At 39.6% G+C, this 13,031-nt stretch overlaps 1 protein-coding gene across 4 annotated transcripts in view; it reads right to left on the bottom strand.

Moving 5' to 3' along the window:
- The window catches only part of CAPRIN2 (caprin family member 2), a 37,453-nt gene extending 27,837 nt beyond the window's left edge, over window positions 1–9,616 (bottom strand). For all 4 annotated transcript variants that reach the window (XM_054590887.1, XM_054590888.1, XM_054590889.1 and 1 more), the window contains exons 1-3: window positions 9,331–9,616; window positions 7,338–7,400; window positions 185–271 (exon numbers count right to left, since the gene is read on the bottom strand). In XM_054590887.1, coding sequence (XP_054446862.1) covers window positions 185–271; window positions 7,338–7,400; window positions 9,331–9,582 — 402 coding nt within the window. In that variant the 5' untranslated portion in view covers window positions 9,583–9,616. The remainder of the gene's footprint in view (window positions 1–184; window positions 272–7,337; window positions 7,401–9,330) is intronic.
- Window positions 9,617–13,031: the final 3,415 nt, after the last annotated feature.

The raw sequence follows: 13,031 nt of genomic DNA, 5'->3' as shown, positions 1-13,031 counted from the left end.
CTTTCTTCAGGCTCTGGGAATCTGAAAACACTAGCTCTGGAGTAACTATCCTCAACTCTCATCCACAATAAAATATCAGCAGGAATGAGATGAATGGTAACCAAATACTATCATTAAACATTCACATTTTCTTCAAGATCAGTGGTTGAACTGGTTTTAGGAAAAGCAAAGAAAACATACTCACATCCTGGCTCAGTCCTGAAAAGGTTTTCTGAAGCTCCTTGGCAAATTCTAAGTTATGTAGCACTTCTTCATATTTCTCTACTGCTTCCTACCAAATAGGAGAAGAAAACACCAATTCTGTGAACTTTATGTACAATTATGTTAACATAAGTGTTTCTTAAAAACATAAGAGATTTAAGACTTTATGAATTAGTCATTTACTATCTATCTATCTATATATATATAAATCAAAAAAGTAGAAAGAGTATTCAGAAGTTATACAAAGTTATGTTTTAAAATTCAATTTTATACTAGAAATCTGAGCCATAACAATAATGATGATGATAATAATAGGACTGAGTCCCTATCGATAAAGTCCAAGGTCAGAGAGGCCTATGGGTTTTAAGATCACTGAACCAATAGGATTTTTGTCAATATTCATTTACTACTCAAATATATTATACAAGTAGCAAAATGAGGATCACACAGATGAATAAGCAACTTCAAGAAATTTATACTATGGTAGAACAGACTTGTAAACAATTACCTATAACAGACAAAATAAGACTGTAACAGAAATACTGCAAAGGGGCAAATTTATATAGCAACATTATTCATTATAGCCCAAAATAAAAATAACCCAAATATCCTGCAACTGGTAAATGGATAAACAAAGAAATACTCATCAGCAGTAAAAAAAGAAATGAATTACTGATACATGGTCTAACATGAATGAACCTAAAAAACATAATACTAACTCAAAAAAGCCAGATGTGGAAGAAATACCCAGAAAAGATCAAATTTATAGAGACAGAAAGCAAATAAGGTTGTAAAAGAGAACTTGGAGGGCTTATAAAAATGTCTTAAAACTGATTGTTGTGATAGCTGCATAACTCTACAAATTTACTATAACTCATTGAATTCTACACTTACATTGGGTTAATTTTCTGATATGTATAGGATACGTCAATAAAGCTGTTTTTTAAAAGTCTGATAATACTAAGTCTTTACAAAGGTATAAAGCAATGGGAACTCCTATATACTAACAGTATTAGACTAAATTGGTACAGTAATTTTGGAAAACAGTTTGGCATTTTTACCTATGAAGTTCACTATTAAGTATGTACCCAGAAAAAATCTTGCACCTACGTCTCAATAACACATAGAAGCTTGCTCAAAGGAGAATACCAGAACATAAAAGCAAGTCAAACATCCATCTATTTTGTTAAAGAGAGGAAGGGATGGAGAAAAAGAGGGAGAGAAATATCGATCGGTACATACCCAGACTGGGACTAGGCCTATAACCCAAGCATGCGTCCCGATCAGAAATCGAACTAATAGCCTTTCACTTTGTGGAACGACATCCAACCAACTGAGCCACACTGGTCAGGGCTCAAACATCCATCTATTTACAGACTACTACTGAGAAGAGAAAAGCAAATGATATATAGCTAGCTACTTGAATCAATATAAAAATCCTACAGAAAAAGGCAAACTGCAGAATATATAGTATGACAGCATTTATTATAAGGTACAAAAAAGCAACTCTAACAAATTTAAGGGCAACACACAAGTGCTATTAAAATAAAAGCAAAGTAAAAAGGGGGAAAAAGTTCAGGGTCAGATTACAGGAGTAAGTACTAGTAAGGAGCTTCAGTGGTTTTGGAATAATATACTATTTGAGTTGAGTGAAAGGTTCTGATGCTTTCTTTATTAGGCATTATAACTTATAGGCAACATTTTGTTTGGAACATGTATTTCATAATAAAAAGGTAGAGAAGCCTTCTAACTGCAGAACCAAGAATGTATAGGTAACATAACCACAGTATGGTAAGTCCTCAGTCAACATCAACAGGTTCTTGGAAACTGACTTTAAGTGAAATGACATATAATAAAATCAATTTTACCAAAGGCTAATTGATACAAACAAGAGTTAAGTTCCTACACCATATTTCTGATCACGAAAACATCAAACTTCTAAATGAAGACCCCAAACACTTCTACTAGTAAACCCTGAAATAAATATGAATACCTTTAGAAAGATCAAAAAAGAAGGAAAGAATGATTTTCCATCATGCTTATTCCAGTTCAGGGCCATGGGTGGCACCTTAGGGTGCCGGGCGCCCACCCTGGAGCAGGATGCCTTTCCACGGCAGAGCGCACTCACACCCACACACTCCTCAGACTGCAACAACGTAGACATGCCATTTCTCCTAACGTGCACATCTTTAGGAAGTGGGAGGAAACCGGTGCTGGAGAAAACTCACACAGACACTGGAGAATGTGCAAACTCCACAAGGCAGTGGCCTTGGCTGGGAATCAATTTTTTTTTTCTCATCAACATTGTAACAAAACGTCAAAGACCTGCTGTATACAGTCCTCAGAGGGATGTAAAACGTCTCTATGGCCCAAACCCATATCTTAAATACTTACTAGACATCATGCTTTATGCTTCATAGACATGTTAAAAATCAATGGTTCAAAATTAAGCTCTATATCCTGGGTTTTGCCACCTATCCAACTGTTCAAGTCAGAAACTTGGAAACGACGCTTGTCTGTTACCTCTACTCCTACATCCAATTGTCAAGCTATGTTATTTTACCTGTCAAATCCCACTACTTTACTCAAACCCCTCTGCCACTACTGAGGTACCAGCTCTGGTAATCTCTGATCGAAACTATAGCCAACCCTTATCTAGCCTCCTTACATCCATATTTATCATCTCCAAAACATTTTTCACACAGAAAAGTGGTTTCTTTAAACTACAAATCTGTAGTTATTCTCTGCTTAAAACATATCTATATCATTTCTGATGCCCTTAGGAAAAAGCAGTCTTTAAATGGCATACCAGGATCTGCACGATGTGTCTCCCATCCCAGTTCATCACTCCATTCGTAGTGGCCTTCTTTCCAGTCTCTTAGAAAGACTTTGTAAAATCATTCTTTTCCTTCTCAGGGCCTTTACACACGTTAGCATTTGCCAAGCCTGCTCTTTCTCTTTCCTCACTTTAACTGGCTAAGTCAGTCCTATTCAATTTTTAGGTCTTAACTAAAGCACTTCTTTTTCAAAGAAGCTGTCCCCAACTATCCAGACTAGGATAGATTCCTCCTTACAATCTACTATCATTCTGTACTTCGCCTTAACATCCATCATATTTGTATTTGCTGCCTCTCTTCCCAATCACATTGTATCCATGTGGGCAGGCATCGCATTTGTGCCTGAGATACCATAAACCTAGCGTTAAGCACAGCACCTCCCAGGCTAGATACTTAATATATTTTTGTTGAATGAATAAAAGGTAGTTCAGAACATGATCTTAGAGAGCCTCAAATATGCTAAAAATTCTGAACAGAATTTAAAACTTTTGGGTAGAATCATACATGAGATTTCTGTTTCAAGAAAAGAACACTGGAGGGAGGAGGACTGGTCAAATGGAAAAGGTCTCAAGAACAGGTTAAATAGGAAGCTCAGGTCACATTGAGGTGGCTTGCCCTGACTAGGCCAGTGGGACTGCAGAAGAGAAAAGACTCCATATCACTTAATGAGTGTAGCATTATGCACTAAATATAACGTAGAGTCAGAGTTTAGCAACAAGGGATAGGCACTAAGTCCTAATTCTTTAACAATAAAAACTTCAGTGGAACTGAAACTATTAAGTACTCCTTGCTTTTTGCTCACTCACTCACTTGAATCTCAGTTCTCTGTTTCAAATACAGATAAAAACCAAAATATTTAAAAGTTACAAATGGGACTCTAGAAAACATACTTAAGACATTTTTCTTACTATTTCAAAGGCGAAATCTAGGTTTATGTGTGCAATCTTATTGAAAGCTTAGCAGTCTTCACAGGTTACTTCAGAGCTATACTGCTAAAAGGTTGCAATAGCCACAGAGGTCACAGAAAGCTTTACTTACAACATCACAAATACGTGTTGGGTTAGAGCAATTACAAACTAAAATTATAAAATTTCTAGCAAAAAATCTGAAATACAGAATCAAATGCTATAGTACACAACTTAAGCAATACTTAAAGGAAAATTCACAACCTTAAATACGAATCAGCTAGGGGAGAGGGAAGAAACGAATTAAGCACTCAACTTAGAAAATGAAGCAAATCAAGAAAAGCAGAAAGATAAAAGGAAAAGAGACAAAATAAGTCTGAAATATGGCTTAAAATTTTTTTAGAAAACCACTACCTAACTTAAATAAGAGTAAACTAAGGAAATACAACTACACAAAAATTAGAAACAGAAACTAACACGAACAGAATTTTATTAAAAAATTACTTTGCCCCAATATGTGCAAATAAATTTTTGAAACTGGACAAAGTAAGTAAATTTCAAAGAAAAGTTTTGAAAAGTTGACTTCCCCCCCAAATTTAACCTTTTAATTTTCAAAGAAAAAAACAGAGACTACTACCCAAAAATTCCCACCTCCCCCCCCCCACCAAAAAAAACATGCTTGGATAGTTTCACAGAACAATTCAACCAAACTGTAAAGACCACACATTATGGAAGCACTGACATGACATTAAAAAGAAAGGGGTGGATAAATAGATACAACACAGAGGATTTTTAGAATGGTGATAGCATTTTGTATGATACTATAATGGTGGGTACGAGCCTCCATTTCTGGGTCATGGATACATTTCTCCAAAGCCATAGAATATACAACACCAAGAATAAACCCTAAATGTAAACTAAGGACTTGGAGTCATGATGATGTGTAAACATAGATTTAATTATAGCAAGTGTACCAGTCTGGTAAGGAATGTTGGTAGTGAAGGAGGCTGTGCAAAGGTAGGGCTGGGGTATATGGAAATTCTCTATACTTTCTGCTCAATTTTGCTGTCAACCTATAACTGCCCAAAAAACAAAGTCTATTTTTTTTAAAAGGAAGAAGCAAAAATAAAGGCCCCAAAAGTATGTATATTAAGCTAAGTTTTATAGAAAATGGAAAAACAAGCAGGAAGAATATTTATTTATATAGGCTTAAAGAAACTCTGAACAGATATATAAGAATCTATTAGCAACCATTATTTTGTAAGATGAGAACTGAACACAGGAAGGATAGGGTAAAAAAACTATCTCTTTTAATACTTTCTAATTTCTTAACTCTGTGAATTATTATCAATTTAAAACATAAACTTAGTGCTTCTTAATTAAATACCACAACTACTGAGAGCTGTTATCTGAGAGGTCAGATTATAGATTTTTCTTCTTTGGACTTACCTGCATTTTCTAAATTTCTACCTTAAACATTTAATGCTTGCGTGAGATGTTATTTCTCAAAAGTACCACAAACCACATGCTTAATAACATCTAGAAACCTAATATTCAATCATCTTATATTTTGGTACATCTATATGTAATAATTCATATGCCTACTATATACTACACACTATTCTAAGTAATAGGAAAACAGCAGCGAACAGACAAAATTTCCAATGGAACTCAGTGTAAGGGCAGGAAACATAAACAAAACTTTACAGTTTATCAGAGAACTGCTTCTATGAAGAAAATTAAAGCAAGGAAAGTAGCAAAGGAATGTGAATGGGAAAATGGAGGTAAAGTGTTGTCAGGACAGGCCTTACTGAGATGACCTACAAATAAAAAGCTGAAGGAGAGTGGGAATTGAGCTATTTACACATCTGGGAAAAAAACACCCAGGCAGTAGAAACAACACATGTGCCTGGGATATTTGGGGAACAGCAAGAAGGCCAGTGTAGCTGGGAGAGAGAAATGTACAGCTTTTACAGGAAAGCTGTAAAAGGAAATAGGGAGCATATTTTACAGGGCCTTGTAGGCCATAGTAAAGACATTCTGTCACCCTGATGGGAACCAAGGGGACTTCTGAGCAGAGGAATGGCCATCTGACTTGGATGTAAATGGGACTACTGAAGCTACTATATTGAGAATAGACTTGAAGAGAGAGGGCAGAACAGAAAAACCTGTGAGGAAGCTATTACAGTCATGCAGATGAATGATGATGTGGCTTGGACCAGGATAACAGAATCAGAACTGATAAAAAAAAATGGTAAGATCCTAAATTTATTTTGAAGGTTGAACTGATCAAACTTGCTAATGGCCTAGATGTAAAGTATGGAGAGAACAATGAGATATTCTCCAAGGTTTTTTGGCCACTCTACCCTAGACCATCAAGCCATTAACTGACATAGCTAAGATTAAAGGGGATATAGGTTTTGGGGGGCAGGGTGAAATCAGATGTCAAATACACAGCTGGACATAAAAATCTGGATTTCAGAAAACTAATCTATTGGCAATATAAAGTTGGTAGTTGTCAGCATATTCCTCAAAAGAGAAATCAAAGTTAGTATTACAGAACAACAAGTGGTTATGAAGACAGTAAAAAATATTGAGACTAAAGTTTGACTGGAGCTCTGAAATACAACATATTCCTTGACATTTCTTAGAGCGCTATCATGAGAATCACCAACCTCCCCATCCCTTTCTCCCATATTCCCCCCAAGTCAACAAAATTGCCGTAAGAGAACACTTTCTCCAAGGATATTTACACAACCAAAAGTTTTATCAGTTTAAAAGTTATTGAACATACCATGACTACTTGAAAACAAAGCCATGCTGATATGCTGGATGTCCAGCTAAGTCCTCTCACCAGCTATGTGAGCACATCATTCTCAGAGCTCACACAATTCAAATCTGTGCCTCAGCAAAATTATAATTTACTACATCACAATAATTCAAGGACAGTGAAGAAGAGTCAATGTGGCAAGGGAGAAGTCCTTGAATGTCAGTATCTATGATACACAATCAAAAATCTTCATTGAAAAAGATAGAAGACAAAAGATGCACAAGCTAGAGCGAATAACTTTTAGATTTATTTGTCCCTTCTTAGCCAGGAGATGCAATCAAGTCAAAACGGCAAATACCAATGAAACATCTTTTTTATATTTCCACATTGCAAAAGCTCTCCTCCACCAAATTAGATAAAATTTGCAATTACCAGGTTTACCATGGACAAGTTAAACAATATTTTTCAAAGTTATATTCTAATATTTATAGTCAGGTTTTAAAGAAGGCCAGACATCACTCTTCTTTTTTGGCCTATCAATTTTTGGTCTCATAAAGTCTAGCTGCAGTTTTATTAAGACAAAGAAACCAGCAAGTCTGACCATAAAATTATAAAATCACTTACCAACTGGTCTGGATTAAGTTGCTCTCCATTTTTCAGACGATCCTTATAATCTTCCAATTTGAGCTACAAAAGAGAGACTTGTATCTATTATAGTCTAATATAAAATTCTGAAGTAGATAAACTAAATATTAGGCTTTGCTTCTTATGAAAACAAAGTTCTTGAAGTAAGCTATCAATCTGAAAAGTACCATTTTACTACAAAGCAGGCAGCAACTGAGTACGTGAGTTGCAGTTAGGGAAAAAAAATTACACACATGAACATTAGTCTGGAATTACAAAAGTTAAATAATAAAACCCTTTTCTCTTAATAACCTCTATATACATTTAGACTGCAGAGACTTAAGTCAGTCAAGTGCCCTTAACTGAGTGGTGCTCAATCAGGGGTATTTTGTCCCCAGGGGTACCTGGCAACATCTGGAGATACTTATGGTTGTCACAAGTTGGGGGGGTGGCAGAAAGGTGGACAGTGCTACTAGTCTCTTGTGGGTAGAGACCAGGGATGTTGCTAAACATCCTAAAATGCACAGGATGGCCGCACACAACAAAGAATTATCCAGCACAAAATGTCAATAGCGCTGAGGGTGAAAAACTCTGCTCTAACCTTACACTTAAACCATTAGTTACCTGGTGAATTACATGGCATTGGTTGGATAGGAAACTTCCTAATGGAAGTTCAGGAATGTAAAAGATTTCTTTTCTAGCATTATAGTATCCTCAAATAGAAGCTATTTTTATATTAAATTTTATATTTAGTAAACATATGACCCTAACTTGCATTTACTGTCCCCATAAAAATGACATGAGCTACGAAAAAAAAGCAATGTTTAGGCTCCTCCCATTTGACTTTACAGTTTTAAAATGCTTTCCTAGAAGCTTGAAACAAAAGCTTTGGTCCTGTCAGCCAGGTATTCAAGGAGGCAGCATAATTAAGCCAGAGAGTATAAGTATACCTGTACATGCAGTTCCTCCACCTGGGAGAAGACATTAATGAGTCTCCATCAGTAGGGCCTACGTCGACAGGTTTCCCATTAGTGGCAGGGAATTTGTGCTGACCCAGGCACCCTCACCTTAATGCACTTGTGATTAACTGCATGCATTCACAAGACAGCTGGTGAGAGCTGGGGCTACGGAGAAGCTACTAGTAACTGGCCCTTCTTCACTGCCTGCCTGTGTATATTTTTAAAAATAAAAAACATTTTTAAAAAAGAGCCAATCAAATTCTTAAAAGAAAATCTCTTCAAGCTCCTCCATTAAAAGCAACTTTCCTAAGGTTTAACTAGGTCTTGGCATAAAAATATTTAAGAGTTCCTAGGTCAGAGAGTTAATGGCTCACCTTATTATCACAAGCAAAGAGAATCATGACACAACAAAGCAACATGCAGTGCTGTTTCACTGGCTACATGACTCAGGAAATGAGGAATGATTTGGATCTTTACAAGCATTTACTATAACGTTAGGCTGATTATAACCCAAGTCCCTCATCCCTGAGTATAAGGCTCTCTACAATGTTTTCACCTACCAATCTTAAGCAATCGCCTAGCAACACAAAAATTGGTGCTAAAACATTTTCTGGCTCTACCATCGTTAAAGCTTCCAATGACTGCAGCATCTACACTGCAATATCAACTGCTGCAGAAAGTCACAGGGAAACAAGCTAAAAAAAAAATCAGGGAATCTATGAAAAGGAACATTAATACTACACTCAAGGAATTAATCTGACTTAAAAGTGGCTAGCTATTCAAGTATTTCAACAGTAGCATGCATAATTTTACTATGAAGAATATTTTTATTTCCTTATACTGACAAATCAAACAGAAAATGTTTAACATATCCAATATTTGGCCTGCTTGTTTGTTTTCAGTCAGCTAAATCCCAAGCTTCGTTAAATCTTTAGGAAGTAATCTATGAGCCCTGATTGAATGCCAAAATGTCAGTTCTTTAATCCTTATTTAAAATGGTGTATATACCTGGCTTGGGGGGGGGGGGGAATTACCTTCTTTTTCTCGATGTTTCTAATTTTGTGTTTAAGGCATATGAGTCCATTATCAATATAGGTCTCATATGCTTGAGAAGGAGAGGAAACAGAACCGAGAGGAGACTGCAAGGGGCTCATGGCCCGCTGGCTTTCCCCATGTTGATTGTGGTTCACTTGGGGCTTGGCTGACTTCATATTCCCCTCTCTTCCCTCCTCTGAATGGCCTGAAGGTGACTGGTAACCAAAAGGAGACGAAGACAGGTGCACCATTGAAACAGTGGATCCTGAAGGGAGGGAAGGAAAAAAGTTAAGTATCGAAGTAAACTAAGACTAGAGGCGCACATCCAGGCTTTAACTTCCCTGAGAAATCTAGACCCACTCCCTCAAACCTGTCTTCCACAGAAGCGAGCACAAAACGCATCGGTGCTTTAGAGAGCGGCCTTCCCCGTCACTACCTGGAACGCGATCAGAGCCAAGGACTAGCGCCTTTACTTAGGCAAAATCTACAACATGGGCAACGTTTCCAGAAATTCAATTTTCCACATGCGGAGGAAGAACTGCTAAGCAATGGCTTCAGAGCTCCTCTTCTCACAACAGTAGTCTGCAGTCCGAATAATTTCTATGGTCAGGTGATGACACACAAAAAAAATAAGCTTTCCCCATTGGGACCTTAAGGCAGCCATTCCAACCTCTTTACATTATCCCTCACCACCAGCCTCAGCCCCAATCATTAACATTTTTTAAAATCCCGAACACACACATTTTTTTTAGAGCCTCTCATTCACTAACTGAAAAGTAGCTTCTTGAACAAGAATGCTAACTTCCCTTTGCTTGCTCTGGGATCTGTAAGGCAAGTCTGTCCCTACTGGACATTTGTAGCTAGGTACTCGAGCTGCGAGCGCCCCGAGTTAGTTCTATGTTTTCTTTTAAGCTAACCCATAACCACTCACGCCCACCCGGCTGAAGAGGTTATCCTGGCGAGCCTGGTACGGCCCTGGTCAGTGGCCCTCGCACGCCCTTCCTCCCAGCGCATCGGAGGTATCCATCCCACCGCTCCTTGGGAGCATCCCCAAAGTGAGGACATAACGGGCCCCACGCGCGTTAACGCTGATCCCAAATCCCCGCAGGGGCCCGCGTGAGAAGCGCCTCCACCAAGCCGGCACTGAGCGCCCCGAGGGCACCGACCCCCGTCCTCCCCCAGCCCTTTGGACGCCGAGACACCGGCCGTGGCCACTTCTGCAGGTGCCTTCTCAGGGGAGGCGTACCTGGAAAACAACGCACGGGCCACCTGCTTTTAGGGACCCGCCCCGAGGATGCCGAGCCGCCCCTCCACCTCACCGCAGCGGCGGCCGCCCAGCCCTGCCCACCCTCGCCAGGCCAGCTGCCTCCTCGAGCCGCCGCAGCCCGGCTTCACCTCCGCAGGCCGCCGAGGCTGCTGCGGCCGCTGCGGCTGCCGCAGCCCGGGCCCGCCTTCGAAGGCGGGAGGGAGCCAGGAGAGCTGCGGAGGTGGACAGGCGCCCCCCTCGCCTCGCGTCTCCGCCCAGCTGGCGGCGTTTGCTGCGGCCGGCGCTCCGCCGACTCAGCGCTCTCGCCTAGGCCCGCTCTTAACGCCGCGCGTGGCATATATAGGCGCGCCCCGCTTCACGCGCCCGCGCGCGCAGCCTCGTGCGACCCGGCACCGCCTCTTTCCGGTGCCCCAGCCTGGGCCGCCGCCGGCCTCGGCTCGGGGGGCGTTTGTTCCAGGTCCAGCTGCGGCGGGAAATCGGTCGCGAGAGGGCGCGTTCTCCCCGCGGTTGCGCAGATTGAGGGCCACCTGGTGGGGCCGTCCTGACGCGGAGAGCCGACCCACCACAGACCCCGAGGCCTTGCGGGACCTTGCTGATTGCAAACAGTAATAATTGCCCGTACGGCCTTGAACAGGTGATTTCGATCACTGGAAGAGGGCCGCGTGCCCTTGGTGGAATTGCCAGGTAAACCGAGCTCGAGCCTCTGGTAGATTAGATGGTTACTCTGGAAATGCAGGGGTGCCTTTGCTCCAGCCCCTCTCACTCCCAGTCATTCCACCCTTCACGGTACGATGGGGAAAATCCACGTTTCCAAAGAAGGGACGCAGGCCCGTGAGAGCAGAATACCCCAACATTGCCATAAAAACAGAGTGGGTGACTCCGCAACCTTCAGTAATAAGATTGTGTTTATTTAAGGCTGTTTTATTTGCTGCTTGCCAACAGGAATTCGTTGGCAGAGGGAAAAAAGAAAAAGAAACTGATAAAAATCCTGGTAAAGTTGCATACAATAAAGAAAAAAAAACCTGGAAATACATTAGTGTTTCTAAAAGAAGGGATGGTGTTTCTCATACCAAACGAATAAGAGGAGGAAAACAAAAAACAAAAACAAACAACAAAAAATATATCCATCACCCGGCAATACTTCGGCCCCAACGTGTCCAACCGTTACACCAAATAGGACATTTTAGGTTCTGTCCCTGAGACTGATAAAAATTATTTAGACTAGCAAGAGAAGAACAGAGAAAACTCAGAACTGCAATCAAAGGAGACAAAGGTGTCTAGTTTAAGCAATGTTGGCTAAGCCCATACAAAAATCATCATTATTTTTAACACCTCTTGATACAGATTTTCTAGTTATTGTGTGTTCTTTTCATTCCCTAATGATATAATGTATCATAATGTTGCATTTTTGCTTTGGATCTCTGAATTCCATGTGTGTTCTTGAGGGCCAGGCAAATATTAGATTGTTGATTTGTTTCACCATTTATAAACAGAGAAAGATACTGAAAATGAGTGGAGGAAGGTTATACCTTCATCCTTGACAAAAACCAAAACAGTGGACATAATAAAAAAAAAAAAGCAAAGGACACACTTTTGGGTCAATGAGTAGATACAAAGTTACAACACAGGTTATGCCTATTTTAGCCAGATTTAGTAATGAATCTAAAGATGGTATTTTAGTCTTATTAGTCATGAAATGTTTGCCTCCTGATTAACCAAGAAAAAAACTAACCCTTAAGGCATATAGACCTAGCCATAGGTCCTAAATATTCCACTAAATAAATAATTGTGAACAAATCTATACAGGTTTATTTCCCAACATGGTTTCAGAAAATGAATCAAAAAGAATGCAAAAGCAAAAAATAATTAAATTTCAAGCTCAATAAGGTACAGTCTGTATAAGCATAACGTAATATTTGTAGGAGATTGTGCCTCAGTAGACAAATAATGTTGTAGCAATGTCTTCTGGAAAAAATTAAAAAGGTGATTCAGAAAAAAAGCTTTCCTGCTAGAGATCTTTAAAACCAATGAATCTGGCTCACTTTGAAAGCAGATCCGCTCCCTCCTCCGCCAAAAAACTTTTTATTTGTCAAGGGTTTTGTTTATGTCCTCTCCCCAGCTCCCTACTTTAGAGAACACCTTGATTTGTCCTGCCAGCTGTGAGGAATATTTGTGGAAAGGAACCTCCAAGCTTTGCAAAGAATTACTACGTTTACAATGATAAAAGGTGTTTTAAATCAATGTGAGAATACATTCACTCATCCAACAGATAGTTATTGTTATATGTCAGCTACCTCTCAATCAATCTTGTGGAGGGGAGCAAATACTCACCGGGCACTGGCTGTGATAGGGATATAATGGTGAGCGAGACAAATACCGCCCTGCCTTCATGGAGCTGAGTAGGAATTCAATAAACTCTAAAGAAATAAATAG

Source organism: Pteronotus mesoamericanus, unplaced genomic scaffold, assembly GCF_021234165.1.
Source record: "Pteronotus mesoamericanus isolate MK-2021 breed Mesoamerican mustached bat unplaced genomic scaffold, CSHL_Meso_final scaffold_21, whole genome shotgun sequence".
Lineage (NCBI taxonomy): Eukaryota > Metazoa > Chordata > Mammalia > Chiroptera > Mormoopidae > Pteronotus > Pteronotus mesoamericanus.
Note: the sequence above shows the minus strand (reverse complement) of the source record. Positions and strands in the feature narration are given on the sequence as shown.